Source organism: Acartia tonsa, chromosome 15 (genome assembly GCF_053477335.1).
Source record: "Acartia tonsa isolate MP-2025a chromosome 15, ASM5347733v1, whole genome shotgun sequence".
NCBI lineage: Eukaryota > Metazoa > Arthropoda > Copepoda > Calanoida > Acartiidae > Acartia > Acartia tonsa.
The window spans coordinates 18,998,180-19,022,484 of record NC_137274.1 but is presented as its reverse complement, the minus strand read 5'-3'; the positions used below and the strand labels follow the sequence as shown (position 1 = coordinate 19,022,484).

General features: G+C 35.1%; 2 protein-coding genes and 1 long non-coding RNA gene across 4 annotated transcripts in view; 2 read left to right on the top strand and 1 right to left on the bottom strand.

Moving 5' to 3' along the window:
* The window catches only part of LOC145307202 (uncharacterized), a 360,433-nt gene that overhangs the window by 273,066 nt on the left and 63,062 nt on the right, over positions 1 to 24,305 (bottom strand). The window lies entirely within an intron of this gene.
* Positions 1,468 to 4,891, top strand: LOC145307515 (uncharacterized). Its single transcript, XR_013875505.1, has 3 exons — positions 1,468 to 1,536; positions 3,595 to 3,693; positions 4,804 to 4,891. It is a non-coding gene; the product is annotated as an uncharacterized LOC145307515 (long non-coding RNA).
* LOC145307201 (transmembrane protein 62-like) lies at positions 5,435 to 23,270 on the top strand. 2 transcript variants are annotated; one of them, XM_080149580.1, is made up of 17 exons: positions 5,435 to 5,552; positions 6,166 to 6,249; positions 7,218 to 7,308; positions 7,752 to 7,803; positions 8,418 to 8,507; positions 9,775 to 9,847; positions 10,471 to 10,526; positions 11,233 to 11,354; positions 12,338 to 12,428; positions 14,521 to 14,636; positions 15,526 to 15,645; positions 16,893 to 16,970; positions 17,183 to 17,285; positions 19,340 to 19,412; positions 20,557 to 20,610; positions 21,339 to 21,387; positions 22,854 to 23,270. In XM_080149580.1, the coding sequence occupies exons 1-17, from the start codon at positions 5,532 to 5,534 to the stop codon at positions 22,904 to 22,906; spliced, it is 1,326 nt and encodes a 441-aa protein (XP_080005706.1). In that variant the 5' UTR covers positions 5,435 to 5,531; the 3' UTR covers positions 22,907 to 23,270. The 2 variants fall into 2 exon arrangements, with proteins under 2 accessions (XP_080005706.1, XP_080005707.1); XM_080149581.1 differs by lacking the exons at positions 5,435 to 5,552; positions 6,166 to 6,249; positions 7,218 to 7,308; positions 7,752 to 7,803 and adding an exon at positions 8,135 to 8,148.

The window sequence follows — 24,305 nt, the reverse complement described above, 5'->3', positions numbered from 1 at the left end:
TCTCTTTCTCCTTCTCTCTTTTTCTTCTCTCTCTTTCTTCTTTCTCTTTCTTCTCTCTCTTTCTTCTCTCTCTTTCTTCTCTCTCTTTCTTCTCTCTCTTTCTTCTCTCTCTCTCTCTCTCTCTTTCTCTCCCTTTCTTCCTCTCTCACTCTCTCTCTCTCTTACTCTCTCTAGATTTTTGGAAATACCATGAACTTACACCTGATCCAAATTCCTTTCATTTAGAGGATCATTTTATTTTCTCCCGTAATTCTGTAAGTTTGGGTTGTAGGCAAATGCGCTTGTTAAGTCAAAATGTTCTTGTTTATGGACCATCTCATATATATACATTTCATTGGTAAAAATTAAGAACAGTTTGACTTAATTAGCGCATTTGAAGGAACAGTTACACACAACTTTTTGGAACATCCTTTCTCGTATTCTTTTGAAACTGATAAAAGAAACCTTGCAAGAAATACCACACTTTACCTGCTGAAAGACTGCCACAAGTAGATCTAATACCCCAAATTTGAAGCCTTCAGCTTTAATAATAAAAAAGTTGTTGGCATACATTTTATGTACAATGAAAATTTTGTAAGATTTTCAATGCTAATGTTAAAAAACTTTGAAATTAAACTACGTATCCTAGAAACAAAATTATAAGTTTATTTTTGTCATAAATGTAGGTTGCCAGTTAACTAATTATATGTTCAAAATCATTAGAAAAAATTAAGTTTAACTTACATCGCACTGAGAGTACTGTAGTATTTCGAGCCAATCAGAAAGATGAATCAGCTCAATGACCAATCACAGCTGAGCTTAATTTAGTTTCATTTGTTTCCGCTATGATTTTACACTTACAAACTCATATTAAACCTAATTTTTTTCAGAGATTTTGACTATGAAAAGTGGTGTTTTTATTGTAAAAGTAATCAGTTACCGGCAATCTAAATTTCTGACAAAGTTAAGGTTTTAATTTTGCGACTAGGCGACGTAATTTAATATTTTAATTTCTTTTATAAGCAATGGAAATCTTTCAAAATTTTCATTGTAGATAAAATGTAATTTTAAAATGCCTAGAACTTTTTTGTTATTGAAGCTGAAGGCATCAAATTTGGGGTATTGATTCTATTTGTTTCAGTTATCTTCTAACAGTTAAAGCGTGTTATTTCTTGCATGATTCCTTTAATATCCAGTGGATGAGAACCTGTTATTAGCCATACTGAAAAATTATGTCCAGCATTGTATTATATCCAGTTTTCTAAGAATATAAAAATGTATGTTCATAAGATAAAACCATTTTTTATGTCTCATGCCTTGGCATCTCTGGGTTAAAAAAAATTGTTTTAATCTTATAATTGTACATTTTTATACCCATGGAAATCTGTTTATAATAGGATGAAGAAATAAGTATTCAACACAAGACGACATTTTAAGTTCTAAAATATTTTGCAGCAATCATACACTATGCTTTACAATCAGTTGATCTTACATTTAATTTAGGTTGAGGATGAATGGCAAACCTATGCACAATTACTTCACAAGTATAATGTTACGGTAAGAAAAGGAATAGTTGCTCAGGGGTGTATATTCTTCAAAAGATTCATTTTTTTCCCTATCAGCAAAAATATTTTACTCCCCCCCCCTAAATAGTTTTTTTTCCAAAGGAGGGGAAAAATGGAGAAAAAAATTTAAGATCTCTTAATTTTATTCATGTTTACCAACTTCCCTCATACTTTTCTAGTTTTTTTTCTCAAGGATCTCGCTAATTGGGGAATTGATCCAGTTCTCTTTTACATTTTAGCTTTTCATTGGTCCTTGGAAGGTATAATCCTCCCCTTAAAAAAAGAGTGCGGATGATTTTACTTTTTACTATTATAAAACTACAAATGAGAGTGGAGGGTCGACTTCCCCCCACCCCTACACTTTTAAGTGTCCCTGAAGGCCTCTAGTGGCGTAGCTGCATGTATTGTTAAAAGTATAATATATATGCCTTTTTCAAAAATGACCAAAGTTCGCGCCGGGTATTTTTCAGTAATGTCAAAAAAAAAATTCAAATTCGATTTTTAAGATCAATTTTTAGGTTTTCTTTGGTAAAATCTAAAATTCAATATGGGCTTTTTAAGAATTAGGCCAAAAAGTGAATAGAACAGGTTTTTTATATAAAAAATTAAATTTTATTTCTTAAGAAAATTTTTTGAGAAAAAATCAAAATTTCTCGTCTTTAAAAAAAATGTTTTTTGACATAGAAGGAATAGTCTGATCCTTTTTTGTGGATAATCCCTATAACCTATACTTATTATGATTATTTATGTTTGACTGGCCGTTTTTCATCAATTTCTTTTAGGTTGAAATTACGTTACCTGTAATGCCCCACCATGGGGCATTAGTCGGTAATTTCTTTGAGTCCAATTATGACAAACTTCTGAAAAACCTAGGATAACGTCCTTTTAGGACCTGATAGTCCTTTCTGTAAGCTTTCTAATGGTCTTGGTCTCATTAAAAAATATTAATATTTACCCCATTTTTTTCTCAAAAAACCGAAAAAAATTACCAGTTCAGCCCTGCCTCACCCTAATTAAGGAGCATTATGTGTATTTAGATATTCATGGTAACCATGATTCTTTTGTATTTTAGTGTATTTGGATATTTGTGGTAACCACGATTCTTTATTTAAGGAGCATACTGTGTATTTGGATATTCGTGGTAACAACATTTCTTTGTATTTTAGAAGCGCACTGTGTATTTGGATATTAGTGGTACCCACAATTCTTTGTATTTCAGGAGTGTACTGTGTATTTGGATATTCGTTGTTACCACAATCCTTTGTATTTCAAAAGCGCACTGTATATTTGGATATTCGTGATAACCACGGTTCTTTGTATTTCAGGAGCATACTATTTATTTGGATATTTGTGGTACCCACAATTCTATGTATTTCAGGAGCGTACTGTGTATTTGGATATTCGTGGTAACCATGATTCTTTGTATTTCAGGAGTGCACTGTTTATTTGGATATTGGTTGTAACCATGATTTTTTATTTAAGGAGCATACTGTGTATTTGGATATGCATTGTAACCATGATTCTTTTGTATTTCAGTGTATTTCTGTGTATTTGGATATTTGTGGTAACCACAATTTTTTGTATTTCATGATAGCACAGTGTATTTGGATATTCATGGTAACCACAATTCTATTGATATTTCAGGAGTGCACTGTGTATTTGGATATTCATGGTAACCACAATTCATTTGATATTTCAGGAGCTTACCTACTTTGTATTTGGGTATTTGTGGTAATCATGGTGCTTTATATCAGGAGCACACTGTGTATGTGGATATTCGTGGTAACCACGATTTTTTGTATTTGAGAAGCGCACTGTGTATTTGGATATTCATGGTAACGACATTTCTTTGTATTTTAGAAGTGCACTGTGTATTTGGATATTCGTGGTAACCACGATTCTTTATTTTATGAGCTTACTGTGTATTTGGATATTCGTGGTAACCACGATTTTTTTTGTATTTTAGGAGCATACTGTGTATTTGGTAACCATGATTCTTTATTTAAGGAGCATACTGTGTAATTGGTAACCATGATTCTTTGTATTTTAGAAGCGCACTGTGTATTTGGATATTCGTGGTAACCACGATTCTTTTGATGTCCACCATTTGGAACATGAAAATAATCTTCACAGATCCTATTCAGCAAAGGTATCTTATACACAAATGTCCAAACTTTTCCACCAATTGTTTGGATCTGCATCAATTGATAATTTTTATTTTAATACCTATTTGAGTTTTAATTAATGAACCCATTGTCTCATCTCTTAAGATCCCTTTTTAATCAAAATCACTATTTCTATGCCTCCAGGGAGGAAGGGGGCATTGTGCTGTTTATTGCACTAGTCCCCAAAGTCTTGTGATAACATTTTCTCATTTGTTGGCTTAACAACTTTGGAGCTTTAATTGAAATTGGTTCAAACATTTTGTTAAACATTTCTATCCGCTGAACAGATATGTTTCTCCCTTACAATGTAGCTTCTCATAGGTCTTTATATGAAGGTTCATAACTATTTTGGGGGAGGGTCCCAAATCGCTTCTGGAAAATACCTCTCCCCAACACTTTTTTAAAAAGTAAAATGGAAAGTGGGGTCTAACTCTACAGTAAGATATATAAGTTTTCCGGAATTTTAAAGTTAGGGGGGGATTTGAAATCTGCATCAAATTTTGAGGATTTTTTATAAAATTCGTTTTTTCTATAATTCTTTTATCTAAAATCGGAAATGCAATTTAAGTTAACTAATTTTGGCATCTGTGATTGGTGGATTTAAAAAATCTGCGCTCTGATTGGATGGCGTACATTATTCAACCAATTAGAGCGCAGGTAGTTTAAAATCCACCTATCCTATTGGTCAAAGTTAATTAACTTAAAATGCATTTCCGCTTTTAGATAAAGAATTATACAAAAAACGAATTTTATAAAAAAAATCCTTAAAATTTGATGCAGATTTCAAATCTCCCCCTAACATTAAAATTCCGGAAAACTTATATATCTTACTCTACAGCCCCACCCCTCCTTCCTCGATACTTTTTTGGCCAGATACCGGATACTGGATATCCAGCTGATTTCTTATGCGGGATATCTGGTATCCAGTCAGATATCTGGCAAACAACGAATATCCGGCAAATTTACAGATATCCGGCCGTATAACCGGATATCCGGCATTAGAAATCAGCCGGATATCCGGTATTTGGATAGTTTCAATATCCGGTATCCAGCTGGATATTGAAAATATCCTTCACATATGTTTATCTGTACAGGGGACCGAGCACCCAACATCCTACACTTACACCATGGAGCATTATGGAACTAACTACAGGCAGGCATATAGTCCATCTACCATCATAGTACCCAAAGTTTTTATATTAGTTTGATAAAAGTACCCGAAGTTTTTATATTGGCTTTATAAGTACCCAAAGTATTTAACAGACTAGAGAGAGATGGGCTGCTGTTCATTACACTAGTCCCGAAAGTTTTATAATAACGTTTTCTTATTTGTTGGTTAACTACTTTTGGGACTTTAATAAATTTTGATTATTTAATGAAGTTGAGTGTTGAAACGTTTCAACCACTAATTTTAATCTACTGTAGGGATAATTTTGTGTATCATCATTGGGAATGTACATCAAATTATCAGCCATTGGTTTATCCCTTTAGATACCTGACCAATCATCCTCATAATAAAGAAACAGGATATTTGTCTGTGTGTACCGAGGGATCTCGCCAACCGCTCAACCGATATGGTTCTCCTTAACAGGATAGCTTTTTTTTAGGCCCTGGGAATGGAGAAGGGTAGCACCTCCCCCCCCCCCCAAAAAAAAATACTAAAACTAAAACAAAATATAAGGTTATATGGGTCGAATGAACCCCCCACCACCTCAAGGGCCCATAGATGCCTCTAGTGGCAAATCCACTAGCTATGATAGTAATAATAATAATAATATGATGGATTAAACTTGATTCAAGTTTTTTTGCTTTGGACGCAACCATGAAGACTGGACCTAAAAAGGCATTTTCACTTTCATAAAATTACCCAAAGTGAAGTACCCAAGTTAAGCGCAGGAAAGTGTCATGTGTGACGTCATAAAAATACGTCGTAAAACAGGAGGGATGAGGGGAGAAATGGAACAGGAAAACCTCTGTAAACGGATTTAGACGTATTTTTATGACGTCACACATGACACTTTCCAGCGCTTCTAACCCGAGGCATTAGTTCACATAGCAGTAAGAAGGCTGAATACCTAGGGAGGGGACATTGGGCTGTTTATTACACTAGTCTCCAAAGTCTTATAATAATGTTTTATATTTGATGGCTTAACAACCTTGGGGCACTTTTATTTGGTTCATTCAGTTGATTGTCCAAACGTTTCAACCACTAATTGTAATCTACAGAAGGGGTAATTTTGACTATCACCATTGGGGATGTATTGTACATCAATTTATCGGACATTGTCTTATCCCTTTAGATCGCAGAGTTTTATATATTTATTTATAGCATCGTATCATAGACAGCTTTCCGCGGATAATATGCGGATAGGTTTGCTGAGAACAGGTTCTAATCCAGCGGATATAAATCGGTTTCAAATATGTACTTGAAAGTGAATTATAAACTCGTGTATGAGGTGTTCAATTTTCTGGGAATTTTGGAGGATGATGACTTTTCTCGGCTACTGACACAGAAGCAGGAGTTACAGGGGAACAAACAGGTATGTGTGTGTGTGTGTGTGTGTGTGTGTGTGTGTGTGTGTATGAAGACTTTTCTCGGCTACTGGCAGAGAAGCAGGAGTTACAGGCAAACAAACAGGTATGTGTGTGTGTGTCTGTATGTGTGTGTGTGTGTGTGTGTGTTTGTTTGTGTGTGTGTGTGTGTGTGTGGTTATATAAGTGTGTGTGTGTGTGTGTGGTTGTATAAGTGTGTGTGTGTGTGGTTGTATAAGTGTGTGTGTGTGGGTGGTTGTATAAGTGTGTGTGTGTGTGTGTGTGTGGTTATATAAGTGTGTGTGTGGGTGTGTGGGTGGTTTTATAAGTGTGTGTGTGTGTGTGTGGTTTTATAAGTGTGTGTGTGTGTGTGTGGTTTTATAATTGTGTGTGTGTGTGTGTGGTTGTAGAAGTGTGTGTGTGTGTGGTTGTAGAAGTGTGTGTGTGTGTGTGTGTGTGTGCATGTATGTGTGCACTTGGGAGGGAGGGGAAATTGGGCTGGTTATTTAGCTACTACCATAAAGTTTTAAAGTAACATTTTCGTTTACTTAACAACTTTGGGGACTTTATTTGAATTTTATTAGTTGGTCAATTAAGTAAAGTGTCCAAAAGTTTAAACAAAAAAATTTTTCTACAAAAAGGGTAATTTTGTATATAATCATTGAGGATGTACATCAATTTATCGGTCATTATTTTATCCCTGTAGATTCCTAATAGGCTACGCTGACATTTTCCTCCATTTTAGATTTTCTTTAGCCATTTCCGTCATAGGCCATGTTAGCTCAACAACTTCAAATATTGGGGATGTATGTACAACAAGTTTATTGGCCATTGTTTTATCCCTTTAGATCCCTAATAGGCCACGCACAATGGTTTTCCAATGATCTTTGGTAGGGGCATCGCTAAAAAGTAGCCAACATTTTTAATTAGTATGATAAAAGTACCCAAAGTTTTTAATTTTTTCCCTCCATTTTAGATTTTCTTCGGCCATTTCCCCTCCTCTTGCATCCTATCTCCTCCCCCTGGATTTCAACACCTGCTGGATGGAGGTCTGGTCTATCTTTCAGGTACTTCTAAACCGTTCAATATCCGCTGGATTAGAACCGGTTCTACGCATGCTATCCGCATAATATCCGCGGAAAGTTGTCTATAATACGATATGATAATAAAACACATACAAGGAGAAATATATTTCCAGTATGGCTTAGAAACCGTTTATTATCGCTGGCTTAGAACCAGTTCTAAGCCATACTTAAAGTAATATCATGAATCGTTTAGTATTATATCCAGTTTTCTACGGATATAAAAATGTACAATTATAATATTAAATCAGATTTGTTAGCCCATACCTAAAACTTTTTTGTTATCAAAGCTGAAGCCTTCAAATTTGGAGTATTGGGTCTACTTGTGGCAGTCTTTCAGCACTTAGATCATTGTATTTCTTGCTGGATTTCTTAAATTTGTATTTGAGTTCTTTTAATTTTAAAAAGTCTCTAATCTATTTTTTTAGGTCATCTACACAACCTGGGGGGCTTGGCACCACAACTTTATACCATGCATAGGTAGGTAAACCTGTACATCCTAGGGGATATGGTACCACAACTTTATACCATGCATAGGTAGGTAAACCTGTACATCCTAGGAGATATGGCACTACAACTTTATACCATGCATAGGTAGGTAAACCTGAACATCCTAGGGAGATATGGCACTACAACTTTATACCATGCATAGGTAGGTAAACCTGTACATCCTAGGAGATATGGCACTACAACTTTATACCATGCATAGGTAGGTAAACCTGAACATCCTAGGGAGATATGGCACTACAACTTTATACCATGCATAGGTAGGTAAACCTGAACATCCTAGGGAGATATGGCACTACAACTTTATACCATGCATAGGTAGGTAAACCTGTACATCCTAGGGAGATATGGTACCACAACTTTATACCATGCATAGTTAGGTAGTCGGTCATTTCTAATTGGGGACTTTAATTGAACTTGATTTGTTGGTTCATTAAGTTGAGTGTCCAAACGTTTCACCCAGTAACTGTAATATACAGAAGGGGTATATCATCATTGGAGATGTACATCAATTTATCATCCATTGTCTTATCCCTTTAGATCTCGGGAGTTTTTTATATATGTTATCCTTCCTTTTCTTTTTGAAGGTGTGGTACCGCAGAATTTGAACTTGCTGATTTCAAGGAGAACCGGATGTTCCGGGTTCTGGCAATTGACAATGGCATCCTAACTTTTAGGTAAAATTTTCAGTAGCACCCAGCTACCATATGGATGGGCCGCCACTATTTATGGTAGTATTTTTGAGCTCAGCACCCATAAAAACATAACCCTAGACACGTCTCAATCCCTATCTACTCATTTTAATCTTGGCCTCTCACAGCTGAGCTGCGGCCGTTACCCAGCTGCCATATGGATTGGACGCCACTATTTTTTAGTAGTATTTTTGAGCTCAGCACCCATATAAACCTACCCCTAGACACGTCTCAAGCCCTATCTACTCATTTTAATCTTGGCCTCTCCCAGCTGAGCTGCGGCCGTTACCCAGCTGCCATATGGATGGGCCGCCACTATTTTTTAGTAGTATTTTTGAGCTCAGCACCCATATAAACCTACCCCTAGACACGTCTCAAGCCCTATCTACTCATTTTAATCTTGGCCTCTCCCAGCTGAGCTGCGGCCGTTACCCAGCTGCCATATGGATGGGCCGCCACTATTTTTTAGTAGTATTTTTGAGCTCAGCACCCATATAAACCTACCCCTAGACACGTCTCAAGCCCTATCTACTCATTTTAATCTTGGCCTCTCCCAGCTGAGCTGCGGCCGTTACCCAGCTGCCATATGGATGGGCCGCCACTATTTTTTAGTAGTATTTTTGAGCTCAGCACCCATATAAACCTACCCCTAGACACGTCTCAAGCCCTATCTACTCATTTTAATCTTGGCCTCTCCCAGCTGAGCTGCGGCCGTTACCCAGCTGCCATATGGATGGGCCGCCACTATTTTTTAGTAGTATTTTTGAACTCAGCACCCATATAAACCTACCCCTAGACACGTCTCAAGCCCTATCTACTCATTTTAATCTTGGCCTCTCCCAGCTGAGCTCATGCCGTTACCTAGCTGCCATATGGATGGGCCGCCACTATTTTTTAGTTGTATTTTTGAGCTCAGCACCCATAAAAACCTACCCCTAGTTATGTCACAAGAACTATCTACTCTTCATACTCTTCTGTCGGTTCTAGCCGTTTAGCAGCTAGTACTAGAAATAATTAAAATGGTTATTGCTATCATTTACCATGAATAAAACCAAAAATATTTTTTTAAAAGTTGATCTCTACGTAATTAACGATGAATTTGCCCTGAAAAACGGCTAAACGGATGAGCTGCCTGCCGCCACCCGTTACTTTTCCAACTGTTTGTTTGATTTAGGGAAAATTGCATTACCCCCCCCCCCCTTATATTTAAAACAATTTATAGATAATTAAATGTTATAAAAGTTTTTTTTAGAGATCAAAAGCTGAATTCCTGGCCGTTGGTAGTGATAACAAACCCAAAAAGTTCCAATTTCCTGTCACCTAAGGTATCCTATTATATAAAGTAGTAAAGGTTTTTTTGTCTGTAGCAAAGGATCTCGCCAAACGCTAAACCGATACGGTTTTCCTTTACAGTGAAGCTTCTTTTATCTATAATACAAAGTAGAATGATGTCTGTCTGTTTGTTTGTTTGTAACGAAGGATCATTTGTCGGCGAAAAAAATATTTTTGGTAATAAGCTGATTTTAAAATAAATTGAAAAGAAACTATTTTACGTGTCACTAGAGGCCTCTAGGGGCGAAGTCGCTAGTTACCTATATAAAATAGTATTTTTTTGTCTGTAGCTTTAGATCTCAATAACTGCTGGACTGATTGAGTTCTCAATTTTAGTAGAGCTTCACATAGGCTCCAGGTTGGTTTTAGGCTATTTTAGTTTTAGATTTGAGCCTTGGTACGGTTTTAGGCTATTTTACAGCCCTCTTCTTACCCCTTTTATTACAGAGCTCTCATATATGCTAGGAGCGCAGCCGATAGTAACTATATAAAACAAGAATGATAACATTTTCAAATGCGAAGCTCTTCAAACAGATATACAGACAAACATACAAAAAGATAGGCTTCCCGTAACCTTATTAAATGAATCTTGGAAAAAGCTTTATTTTTTTTTTAGGTAGAGCCTATTCAAAAGATTAGCCAGTCAGAGGAAATTAGAATTTTAGCTTTTAGGAAATTCAAGTCAACTTAATTACACAGATAGACAGACAAACTATCAAACAGACAGTCAAACAGTCATACTGACAGATAATTTGGCATACAGACAGACAAACAGACAGAAAAACTTTTAAAACATACCTACAATCTTGCAGATAGACAAACGGACATACAGACAGACAAACAGTCATACAGACAGACAACCAGTCATACAGACAGACAAACAGTCATAAAGACAGACAAACAGTAATAAATACAGACAAACTATCATACAGACAGACCAACAGACATACAGAAATACAGACAGACAAAACAAACTGATATACAGACAGACAAACAGACAGACAGACAAACAGTCATACAGACAGACAAACTGACATACAGACAGACAAATAGTCATACAGACAGACAAACTGACATACAGACAGACAAATAGTCATACAGACAGACAGACAGACAAACAGTCATACAAACAGACAAACTAACATAAATGCAGACAAACAAACAGATAGACAAACGGTCATACAGACAGACAGACAAACTAACATACATACAGACAAACAAACTGTCATAAAAACAGACAAACTATCAAACAGACAGAAATACAGACAGACAATCAGTCATACAGACAGACAAACTATCAAGCATACAGACAAACAGTCATACAGACAGACAGACAGACAAAAATAAAATAAAATTATTGACTTGAACGAACTTTTAGTCCATTTGGAATCAAATCAGTTTTGGTGAGCCTAGACAATGGGGTGACTGAAGAAATAGCCACAAACCATCCCAATATCTCCAATCTTTTCACTCTGAAATGGTCTCCAAGTCGATATACAGGTATGACAATTAAACCCAGAGAGAGAGGGGACTGTTTATTACACTTATGTAATGTGAATGGTCCCAAACTTATATAATGGGGGGGGGGGGGGTCTGACACTTTTGCGTAAACAGAAGGTCACTTCTGGACAGGTATAAATGAAAAAAGAATTTAGTTTAAATTAGATCAACTTATTAAACCAAATAAGCATCTTTTGGGATTTTTTTCATTAATACCTGTCCAGAAGTGACCTTCCAGCCTGCAGCACCTGAACCTGGAGACCTATCAAAAAAATTTTAAATATAAGGAAAATACACCCAAAACTAAACTTTTTTCCCAAATAACCTATCCTCCTACTCTTAAGACAAAGCCTATACTTCCTGTTTACGCAAAAGTGTCAGATCCGCCCCCCCCCCCCCCTCTTATAATGGTTCCCAAACTTATATAATTATAATGGTACCCAAACCTATATAATTAGAATGGTACCCAAACTTATATAATTATAATGGTACCCAAACTTAGATAACTATAATGGTACCCAAACTTATATAATTATAATAGTACCCAAACTTATATCATTATAATCGTACCCAAACTTATATAATTATAATGGTACCCAAACTTATATAATTATAATGGTACCCAAATTTATATAATTATAATAGTACCCAAACTTATATAATTATAATGGTACCCAAATTTATATAATTATAATAGTACCCAAACTTATATAATTATAATGGTACCCAAACTTATATAATTATAATGGTACCCAAACTTATATAATTATAATGGTACCCAAACTTATATAATTATAATGGTACCCAAACTTATATAATTATAATGGTACCCAAACTTATATAATTATAATGGTACCCAAACTTATATAATTATAATGGTACCCAAACTTATATAATTATAATGGTAACCAAATTTATATAATTATAATGGTACCCAAACTTTTTTGGAATGGTACCCAAACTATTGATGATTATTATTTCAGATGATTTGAGGCACGAAATCCGAGTTAATGTTTTGGATAATGCTGGTAACCAGCAACTAATCCTCCAGCCATTTCAGACACAATTTTCTAAGTAGGATTTTCTTTGTTAGAATTGTCCTATCAATGTCAAACTTTGCATGATGATTCCTGTAGTAGTTAAGTACGAATTAGAAAGTGCAGCAACTCTAAAATCGTTACCAGAATGTCTGTACGTCCATTTAAAACGTGCTGATTTTTTTTTGTATGTTATGATTATCCTATTCATCTGATTTTTGAAATAATAATTTTTAGGAGAAGCGAGGCAACTCTATAATCAAATCCTAAAAATAAAAGTATGTCCTTGTAATGTATCCTATATTTGCACAATATTTCAACAAATTTATGTACAATTTTGTTTAGACTTAGAAATTAATGTTCTGCTTATTAAGTTCTGACACTCTACCAGAGTTATTGTTCGTTTGTCCTTCCTTCTAACTATAGAGAATTTGCTTTTATGAATATTGTCACTTGTTGGAACTGTGATTCCTAGGACAACAATATACATTATTTCAAGCGAAGCATCTTTATGACTATGTTTTAAAAGTGTAAGTATGTCCTTGAACTTTAACTTAAACGTATTTGAGCTTCAGATTTGGAAATAGTCCATTTCGTGGCAACCACCTAAAGGGGCGATTCTTCTTATTTTTCACAGTAGCTTTTCTCCCATTTCTAGCCCCCCGCGGGGGGACTCTAACCCTGCGGGGCCAATTGCCTAACCCTGTGGGGGCAATCTTCTAACTCAATATAACCAAACCTTACCCATAAAAGCCATTTTAAAAATACGACGAATCGCCCCTTAAGGGGCGTTGCCACGAAAGGGATTATTCCCCAATTATGTTTAGACTTTCTACATTCTGCATATTAAGTTCTGACACTTTATTGAAGTGTTAATGTTCGTTTGTCTTACCAACTGAATTTTAGAGTCTCACTTTTATGGATGTTGTCATCCTTATTTCTAATTTGACTAAGTAGATAATAATAATAAGTTCTTGTTTAGAATTACACTGGTACCCAAAGTTCTTGTTTATAATTACACTGGTACCCAAAGTTCTTGTTTAGAATTACACTGGTACCCAAAGTTCTTGTTTATAATTACACTGGTACCCAAAGTTCTTGTTTATAATTACACTGGTACCCAAAGTTCTTGTTTATAATTAAACTGGTACCCAAAGTTCTTGTTTAGAATTACACTGGTACCCAAAGTTCTTGTTTATAATAACACTGGTACCCAAAGTTCTTGTTTAGATTTACACTGGTACCCAAAGTTCTTGTTTATAATTACACTGGTACCCAAAGTTCTTGTTTATAATTACACTAGTACCCAAAGTTCTTGTTTATAATTACACTGGTACCCAAAGTTCTTGTTTATAATTACACTGGTACCCAAAGTTCTTGTTTACAATTACACTGGTACCCAAAGTTCTTGTTTATAATTACACTGGTACCCAAAGTTCTTGTTTAGATTTACACTGGTACCCAAAGTTCTTGTTTATAATTACACTGGTACCCAAAGTTCTTGTTTATAATTACACTGGTACCCAAAGTTCTTGTTTATAATTACACTAGTACCCAAAGTATTTGTTTATAATTGCACTGGTACCCAAAGTTCTTGTTTATAATTACACTGGTACCCAAAGTTCTTGTTTATAATTACACTGGTACCCAAAGTTCTTGTTTAGAATTACACTGGTACCCAAAGTTCTTGTTTAGAATTACACTGGTACCCAAAGTTCTTGTTTAGAATTACACTGGTACCCAAAGTTCTTGTTTAGAATTACACTGGTACCCTAAGTTCTTGTTTATAATTACACTGGTACCCAAAGTTCTTGTTTAGAATTACACTGGTACCCAAAGTTCTTGTTTAGAATTACACTGGTACTCAAAGTTCTTGTTTATAATTACACTGGTACCCAAAGTTCTTGTTTATAATTACACTGGTACCCAAAGTTCTTGTTTATAATTACACTGGTACCCAAAGTTATTGTTTATAATTACACTGGTACCCAAAGTTATTGTTTATAATTACACTGGTACCCAAAGTTCTTGTTTATAATTACACTGGTACCCAAAGTTCTTGTTTATAATTACACTGGTACCCAAAGTTCTTGTTTATAATTACACTGGTACCCAAAGTTCTTGTTTAGAATTGCGCCAGAGTTCAGCTTTTATGCAAGATTTATACTGATGACAAATTTTACTTCACTGCTCCAAATTCTATGGATTGCCTCCATTCTTGTCTCAACACTTCCTATTATACTAGGTTAGTTATTTTTATTATTAAGTGCCCCCTAGAGGCCTGCCGCCTCTTGGGGCACTAGTCCCCAAACTTTTATAATAACGTTTAAACTTTTAGGACTTGACTTATTGAATTTTTATTCATTGGTTTATTAAGTTAAGTGTCCAAACGTTTCAGCCACTAATCATAATCTACAGAAGAGATAATTTTGAGTATTATCATTGGGGGTGTACATCAATTTATCGGCCATTGTCTTATCCCTTTAGAGACTTTATTATTTAGTGCCCCTAGAGGCATCTAGTATCCGCTAGTAAAAAATCCGCTTTAAATAAAAATAATATTTAGGGGGCATTGGGCTGTTTTTACACTAGTCCCCAAAGTTTTATAATAACGTTTTCATATTAGTTAGCTTAACAACATTGGGAACTTTAGATTTGTTTTAATAAGTTGAGTGTTCAAACGTTTCAACCACCAATTTTACCTCGGATTTTACCAGCGGATATGTACTGTTTAGCCAGAACCGTACCTGGAGCCTTGCGGAACGCCTTCAGCCTAAGAATTTATAGGATCGTATTATAGACAGCTGTCCGCGGATAATATGCCTTAGAACCGGTTTTAATCCAGTGGATATCTATCTATTTAGCCAGAACCGTACCTGGAGCCCTTCGGAACGCATTCAGCCTAACAATTTATAGGATCGTGTAATAGACAGCTTTCAGCGGACAATATGCGGATAGTATGGACTCAGAACCGGTTCTAATCCAGTGGATATCTATCTATTTAGCCAGAACCATACCTGGAGCCTTGCGCAATGCCTTCAGCCTAAGAATTTATAATATCGAATTATAGTCAGCTGTCCGCGGATAATATGCCTCAGAACCGGTTTTAATCCAGCGGATATCTATCTATTTAGCCAGAACCGTACCTGGAGCCCTGCGGCCAGTGTTCAGCCTGACAACCAGTGACAAGATGGCAGAGCTGGCAACATTTTCTCCATTCTATTTTCTCTATCTTTCTATGGCTGTCTGGATAGGTAGGTAATAAAGTAACAGGATGTATGTCTGTTTGTCTGTCTGTCTGTTTGTCTGTCTGTCTGTCTGGTTTTCTGGTGGTTTGGTTGTCTGTTTGTCTGTCTGTTTGTCTGTCTCTCTGTTTGCCTGTCTGTCAGTTTATCTGTTTGTATGTCTGTTTGTCTGTCTGTCTATCTGTTTGTCAGTCTGTCTGTCTGTTTGTTTGTTTGTTTGTCTGTCACTCTGTTTGCCTGTCTGTTTGTCTGTTTGTTTGTTTTTTTGTTTGTCTGTCTGTCTCTCTGTTTGCCTGTCTGTCTGTTTATCTTTTTGTATGTCTGTCTGTTTGTCTGTCTGTTTTTCTATCTGTCTGTTTGTCTGTCTGTGTGTTTCTCTGTCTGTTTATCTGTCTGTTTGTTTGTCTGTCTCTGTGTTTGCCTGTCTGTTTATTTGTCTGTCTATTTGTCTGTCTGTTTGTCTGTGTGTTTTTCTGTCTGTTTGTATGTCTGTTTTTCTGTCTGTTTGTATGTCTATTTGTCTGTGTGTTTGTCTGTTTGTTTTTCTGTTTGTCTGTCTCTCTGTTTGTATGTTTGTCTGTTTGATTATCTGTTTGTTTGTTTCTCTGTTTGTCTGTCTGTCTGTTTATTTGTCTGTCGGTCTGTCTGTTTATCTTTATTTCTATCTGTTTGTCTGTCTGTTTACCTGTCTGTTTGTCGCCTGTTTGTATCTAAACTGATATGGTTCTCCTTTAAAGGGTTGCTTCTCAATGGTCATTTAAGGTTTATTACTACCTAATTTGGGGGAGGGTACCACCAACCTCCCAAGAGAAATCGGCGTTGTCCTCTTAAGAATAATTTTTTCAATTTTCAAAATTTTTCAAATCGAATTTTTTTTACTTTTATGGTTGTTGTCATCCTTGTTTTTTACTTGAAATATATTTCATATTGATAAAGTAGACCTTTTCCTTTTAAATTTGGTTGAGAAAGATTTGGGTATAGTCCCTTTCGTGACTGCGCCTCTTAAGAGGTGTTTCGTCATATTTTCACAGAAGCTTTTCACCTATTTCTGTCCCCTATGGGGGTATCTAACCCTGCGGGGTAATCACCTAACCTAACTACACTTAAAATAACCTATCAAAAGCTACTGTGAAAATACAATGAAACACCCCTTAAGAGGCGTTGCCACAAAAGTGACTGTTTTTTTCCAAAGCTTGTAAGCTTAATAACATATCACGAAAAATAAAACTTTGGGTGCCAGCATAATCATTTTTCAGGTTTTGGTCCCTGGTATGTTGGTGAAATACTAAGTGGCCATAGAGGAATTATTCTACCTTGGACCACCATTGTTAACGGTAAGTGTGTGTGTGTGAGATACAATGATATAAATAATTCAGTGATCTAAAAATAATATCTATATATAAAAGTAACAGGGTGTCTATGTGTCTATTTAAGTGTCTGTGCATCGTATCATAAACAGCTTTCCGCGGACATTATGCGGATAGTATGACAGATTACCGGTTCTAAGCCAGCGGATATCCGGAACTAACAAGATATTTATGTTTAGGTCAAATGTTGCCAAGCTTCTATAATTATGTGACAAGTTTTGTTCATCTTTATTTCTTTCATACTCCACTTTTCTGGACTCTGCTGTACAAATTTAAATGGAGGTAATATATTTTCTAGACTCTGCTATACAAATTTAAATGGAGGTAATATATTTTCTAGACTCACTTATACAAATTTAAATGGAGGTAATATATTTTCTGGACTCTGCTCTACAAATCTAATTGGAGGTGATATATTTTCTAGACTCTGCTGTACAAATTTAAATGGAGGTAATATATTTTCTAGACTCTGCTATACAAATCTTAATGGAGGTAATATATTTTCTTGACTCTGTTATACAAATTTAAATGGAGGTAATATATTTTCTAGACTCTGCTATACAAATTTAAATGGAGGTAATACATTTTCTAGACTCACTTATACAAATCTAAATGAAGGTAATATATTTTCTAGACTCTGCTGTACAAATCTAAATGAAGGTAATATATTTTCTAGACTCTGCTATACAAATTTAAATGAAGGTAATATATTTTCTAGACTCTGCTATACAAATTTAAATGAAGGTAATATATTTTCTAGACTCTGCTGTACAAATATTAATGCAGGTAATATATTTTCTAGACTTTGCTATACAAATTTAAATAGGGGTAATATATTTTCTAGACTCTACTATATAAATTTAAATGGAGGTAATATACATGGATCTAGGAATTGGACAATGAATATTCAATATTTTTAGGGTTTCAAACTTTTGGGACTCACATAAAGTGTTTGTTTGGCTTTGGGGACTAGTTCACAATTACCTTTGAATTTGTTATGATCCTAGCAGACAAATATAAAATAAAAATTTCTAGCAGACCAAAAAAATTGTGTCTATTGAATAAAATTAATTTGGCTGGTTTTAACAATTATATTTTTGAAAAAAAATATCATTCGATTGCAAAAAAACGCGACATTTGGTTTAAGTAAATATTAAATTATTTAGCTTTTTTCAAACATTGTAATTTAAATGAAACATATGATTTTCATTTTATTTTTGAAGCATGGGAATTATTTTTCAAGCGTGAGAACCATTAATTTGGATTAAATGACAATTATAATTTTCATTTAATTTCATTTTTTTGAACTGTGGGAAAAATATCTGAGCTTGGGAAAAACATGAGAAAAAAATATGTTTTAGTATAAAGAAATAATATATCTGTTTCAAATCTTTTCCATACGATAGATCTTACCAACTTTGGAAAAACTGTCAGTCCGATTTTTGAAATTCAATCTGTGAAAAAAGATATTCAAGTTTGAATTTTTTGTTTTGAAAATATTATTTTAATGTATTGACGCCATCTTGATTTAATTAAATTAATTCTTACATTGAAAAAAAATCTTTTAACTTAAATTGACCAATATTTCAAAGATTTTTTTATTTGATTTGGAACATTTTTTTTTCAAACATTTTTTTTTTAAATTAATTTTTACAATGAGAAAAATCTTTGAACTTAAATTGACCAATAATTCAAAGATTTTTCTTATTTTTTTGGAAGATTTTGAAAGTTAAACAAAATCAAAACAATAAAATAGGTGAAATTAAATGAAAAAACGTTTTATAATTTTATTTGAGAGATCATTTGCTAACATAACCTTTTTGTTTTATTTAATAACTCATTTCATAGAAATAAACTCTACTGTGATATTTGTGTATTAAACAAGTTAAGAACCCGTCTAACTTTAAATTCATGTTTTCTTGTATTTGGTTGCATTTCATTAATTGGGATTAATGGTTGAAAAGTTTGACCATTTCTACTGAAACCAACCAATAAAAATTCAATAAAAGTTTTTGTGCTGACAAATAAGATAACGTGGTTATAAAACTTTGGGTACCAGTGAAATTTTCACGCAACTAATCCCAGGGATCTAAAGGGATAAGACAATGGCCGATGAATTTATGTAAATCCCCAGTGATGGTACACAAAATCACCCCTTCTGTAGATTACAATTAGTGGTTGAAACGATTGTAAACTAAATTTAATTAACCCACCAACTAAAATAAAGTGTAAGTCCCCAAAGTTGAGAATCCTTATTATAAATCTTTGGGGACTAGTGTAATAAACAGTCCAATGTTCCATCCCTCCCTGAACTAATCCTGTTTTATTATTTCTAGGTTGGAAGGTTCCAGAGGGAAGTTTAAGCTGGCAGTTTCAAATATTCCTGTTACTCTAGTTCTCAGCTCACAGGTAGGTGTGTGTGTTTGTGTGTGTGTGTGTGTGTGGGTGTGTGAGTGTGTGTGTATGTGTGTGTGTGTGTGTGTGTGTGTGTTCTAGAGGGAAGTTTCTACTTGCAGTTTCAAATATTCCTGTAACTCTAGTTTTTAGCTCACAGGTGTGTGTGTGTGTGTGGGTGTGTGTGTGTGTGTGCTAGAGGGAAGTTTCTGCTGGCAGTTTCAAATATTCCTGTTACTCTAGTTCTCAGCTCATAGGTGTGTGTGTGTGTGTGTGTGTGTGTGTGTGTGTTTGTGTGTGTGTGTGTGTGTGTGTGCTAGAGGGAAGTTTCTACTGGCAGTTTCAAATATTCCTGTTACTCTAGTTCTCAGCTCACAGGTGTGTGTGTGTGCGTGTGTGTGTGTGTGTATGTGTGTGTCTGTGTGTGTGTGTGTGTGTGTGTGTGTGCGTGTGCTAGAGGGAAGTTTCTACTGGCAGTTTCAAATATTCCTGTTACTCTAGTTCTTAGCTCACAGGTAGGTGTGTGTGTGTCTGTGTGTTTGTGTGTGTGAGTGTGTCTGTGTGTGTGTGTGTGTGTGTGTGTGTGCGTGTGCTAGAGGGAAGTTTCTACTGGCAGTTTCAAATATTCCTGTTACTCTAGTTCTCAGCTCACAGGTAGGTGTGTGTGTGTGTGTGTGTGTGTGTGTGTGTGTGTGGGTGGGTGTGTGAGAGTGTGTATGTGGGTGTGGGTGTGTGTGTGTGTGTTTGTGTGTGTGTGTGTGTGTGCTAGAGGGAAGTTTCTACTGGCAGTTTCAAATATTCCTGTAACTCTAGTTCTCAGCTCAAAGGTAGGTGTGTGTGTGTGTGTGTGTGTGAGTGTGTGTGTATGTGTATGTGTGTGTGTGTGTGTGTTAGAGGGAAGTTTCACAGGGAGTAAGGGAGGGGACAATGGATCGAATATTCAATTTTTATGAGTCTCAGACTTTGGGCACTGGCTTAAATGGAATGTGCGAGAATTTAGCAGTTTCTGAAGTTTTAGCAGTTGGGTACTAGCGCATGAAATGCTGCGTGTGTATGTGTGTGTGCGGGTGTGTCTATGAATAACTCATATCGGTCCAGTGCAGGTTAGCTAAATCACAAACACACAGACAAACATCCTAACTCTTTTATTTTGTTATAGGCGGTGTTGTTAGTCGTTCTCTATTTTTTCCCTTCAAAACTTGGAATTTTTAAGGTAATTTTTTTTCTGTCTGTCTCTATGTCTGTATGTCTGTCTTTATGTCTTTCTATATGTCTGTATGTCTGTCTGTCTGTTTGTCTGTCTATATGTCTGTTTGTATGTATGTCTGTCTCTATGTATGTCTGTCTCTATGTCTGTCTTTATGTCTGACTATATGTCTGTATGTCTGTCTGTGTGTATGTCTGTATGTATGTCTGTCTCTAAGTCTGTTTTTATGTCTGTCTGTCTGTATGTATGTCTGTCTGTCTCTAAGTCTGTTTTTATGTCTGTCTGTCTGTATGTATGTCTGTCTCTAAGTCTGTTTTTATGTCTGTCTGTCTGTATGTATGTCTGTCTCTAAGTCTGTTTTTATGTCTGTCTGTCTGTATGTATGTCTGTCTCTAAGTCTGTTTGTATGTCTGTCTGTCTGTATGTATGTCTGTCTCTAAGTCTGTTTGTATGTCTGTCTGTCTGTATGTCTGTCTGTATGTATGTCTGTATGAATGTCTGTATGTCTAAAAAATTTTAAAAATTGAGGGGGATTTTCTTGCTTTTTTGGGGGGGTTGTGGATGTCCCACCACCAAGAAAATAGCTTCAAACCACCACAGGACCAGTAGATATATTACCTTAAGAATAGAATCCCATCGGTTCATTGGTTACTGAGATCTTAAGGGACGGACGCACAGACGGACGGACAGACATCAAGCTACTTTGTATTATAGATATATTTATTTTAATTAAGGAGATTTGCCTATTGATAGCGCCTATGGAGATATCAATGATTCTAGCAGGTATTCTATCTAAATCAGTTTCTCGTATCACTTCGAAACCGATTAACATCCGGTGGATTGGAACCGGTTCTCAGCCATACTGAAGAAATATGTCTAGCATTGTATGAAAACCAGTTTTCTACGAATACATATAAAAATGTAAAATTATTAGATTAAAATCATGTGATAACAAAATCTGGTATTAATCTTTTAATTTACATTTTATATTCGCAGAAAGCTGTATATAATACTTGGGGGGGGGGCTAAAATAGCACCCCCCCCCCCCCCAACACACATTTAAAGAAAGGAGGGTTAATTAACAAAACTAAGTAAAGAACGTGTCCTAACTTTTGTGATTTTAATGTATTAAACAAGTTTTAACCCATTCGTGAAGAGCTTCCAAAGTTCAAAGTTTTGATTAAGTATTTGATTTCAATAATTACTCAACAGAATTTAAAAGTAAGGTGTCAAATTAAAGATCTTACTATTTTTGTTCATAATGGCAATTTTCTTCTTTTTTTGTTGCGTTTTAGTACCTTAAAACAAAATTCTATGGATCATTTTACATCTACTCCTTACTAAAAGCACCGACTAGCTATTTTTTTTAAATCACAAAAGTTAGGACACGTTTTTTCAAGTTATATATGTATTTTTTTTTTTTTTTAAGCGAAGCTACTCCATTATTTTAAATGTCCGTATGAAAGGTTTTCGGGAAAACGTGATTTTCTCGGCTCTCATAAAAGATATAGGCCCCTTTTGGGTTAACAAAATCTGATTTTATTCGTTTAATTTTTCATCTAATATCGGCAGAAAGCTGTCTATAATACGATGAGATAAATAATTATAATCTTAAACTCACTTTGTCTGTTGTGTAAAATCTCTAATTTGTTTGCTTTGGGAGCTTTATTTAAAATCTTTTATTTTATAATAATTTTAATTTAAAAAGTGCCAATTTTCATGGATTTAAAGGGATAAGATAAATTAACTTACATCCCCAATGATGATACACAAAATTACCCGTTCTGTAGATTATAATAGGCGGTTGAAAGAAACGTTTGAACACTCAACTTAATTAAACAACCAATCAAAATTCACTATAAGTCCCCCAAAGTTGTCAAGCCAACGAATAAAAAACGTTATCATAAACCTTTGGGGACTAATAATGTAATAAACAACCCAACTTTGAGGACTAGTGTAATAAACAACCCAATGTCCCCTCTCTCTGGATAATTTTGTTTAAGATAATTGGGATTGTACATTGTTCATTGTAGGGTTCGGCCGGATATCCGGTTTTCCGGATACCGTATATTAAAATTATCCGGATATCCGGCTGATTTCTCATGCCGGATTTCCGGCATCCTGTTGGACGGATATCCGTTTTGCTGGATTTAAAAACTTTCCGGATATCCGGCATGATAAATCAGCTGGCCGTTATCCGGTTATCCGGCCGGATATCCGGTATCTAATCCTTATTTGTTTATTTTTAGGCTTCGTTTGCAACGGTTTAGTCAGCTACTGGATAAATGAATCAAGAAAATAGCCTGGAACCTGCACAAATCTAGTCAAATTGATATTTACATTATGTGTATTATTTCATTTTTGAGAGGGATGGGACAATGGGCTGTTTATTACACTAGTCCCCAAAGTTTTATAATAATGTTTTCGTATTTGTTGGCTTAACAACTTTTGGGACTTTTGATTGTTTTTTTTATGAAGTTGAGTACCTTATTTTTAACTACTAAATGTAATCTACATAAGGGGTAATTTTGTGTATTATTAATGGGGATGTACATCAGTTTATCAGCCATTGTCTTATCCCTTTAGATCCATGTATTTAATTAGTTTATACAATTTTTTTATTGTTTTTTGTGTTTATTTAGTTCTTTAAAAATAAAGTATTGAAAATCAACATAATAGTTATTTTTCACATCGTATTTTAAACTTTTTAAAAGCAAAGCTTTTCTATAATTATAGTCCGTCTGCCCATTCGTAAATATTAGCTCTTTTTTGTTAAGTATGTTAGAATTGTCAATTTCTAGCAAACCAAAAAAGTTATGCAGTTTAGTTTTTCTCGACTGATGTTATGCTATTTTATTAAGTTGAGAATCTACATGTTAAGGAGAACCATATCGGTTCAGCGGTTAGAGAGATCCGTCGGAACAGACGGACAGATAGACATCATGTTCCACAAAGTTTTGTCTTATGCTTCTTATAAGATCTAAAGGGAAAAGACAATTGCCGATAAATCGATGTAAATCCCCAATGATGATACATTAAAATTTTCCCTTTTGTAGATCAATCAAAACTTCTTAAAAGTCCCCAAAATTGGGTCTAGTGTAATAAACAGCCTATTGTCCCCTCTCTCTTTCTCTCTCTCTCTCTCTCTCTCTCTCTTTCTCTCTCTCTCTCTCTCTCTCTCTCTCTCTCTTTCTCTCTCTTTCTCTCTCTTTCTCTCTCTCTCTCTCTCTCTCTCTCTCTTTCTCTCTCTTTCTCTCTCTTTCTCTCTCTCTCTCTCTCTCTCTCTCTCTTTCTCTCTCTTTCTCTCTCTTTCTCTCTCTCTCTCTCTCTCTCTCTCTCTCTCTCTTTCTCACTCTCGCTCTCTCTCTCTCTCTCTCTCTCTCTCTCTGGTCATGTATTCAAGTTTTTCAAAGCAAAGCTTTTCTATAATTAGGCTCTTTACATATACGTCAGTTCGTGCGCAACGGTTAGCTCTTTTCATGATTCTTGGCATGTTACAATTTTGGTATAAATTTTCCCTTACATCCTTCTCGCTTTTTAAAAGCGAAGCTTTTCTATAATTAGGGTCGGTACGTTCGTCTGTAACGGATAACTTTTTTTTGTTAATTTAGGCATGTTAGAATTGTCTTAACGATTTCAAACTTTGCATGGTAATTCCTTTACATTATCCTGTATCCAGCAGTTTTTCAACAAATTTACTT

Excerpts from the sequence above, each read along its gene's own strand:
- LOC145307201 (XM_080149580.1), top strand. The coding sequence starts at position 5,532 with ATGAAGACTGGACCTAAAAAG. Across the intron at positions 7,309-7,751 it reads AGGTCTGGTCTATCTTTCAG|GTCATCTACACAACCTGGGG; the intron begins GTACTTCTAAAC and ends CTATTTTTTTAG. Across the intron at positions 11,355-12,337 it reads GTCTCCAAGTCGATATACAG|ATGATTTGAGGCACGAAATC; the intron begins GTATGACAATTA and ends TTATTATTTCAG.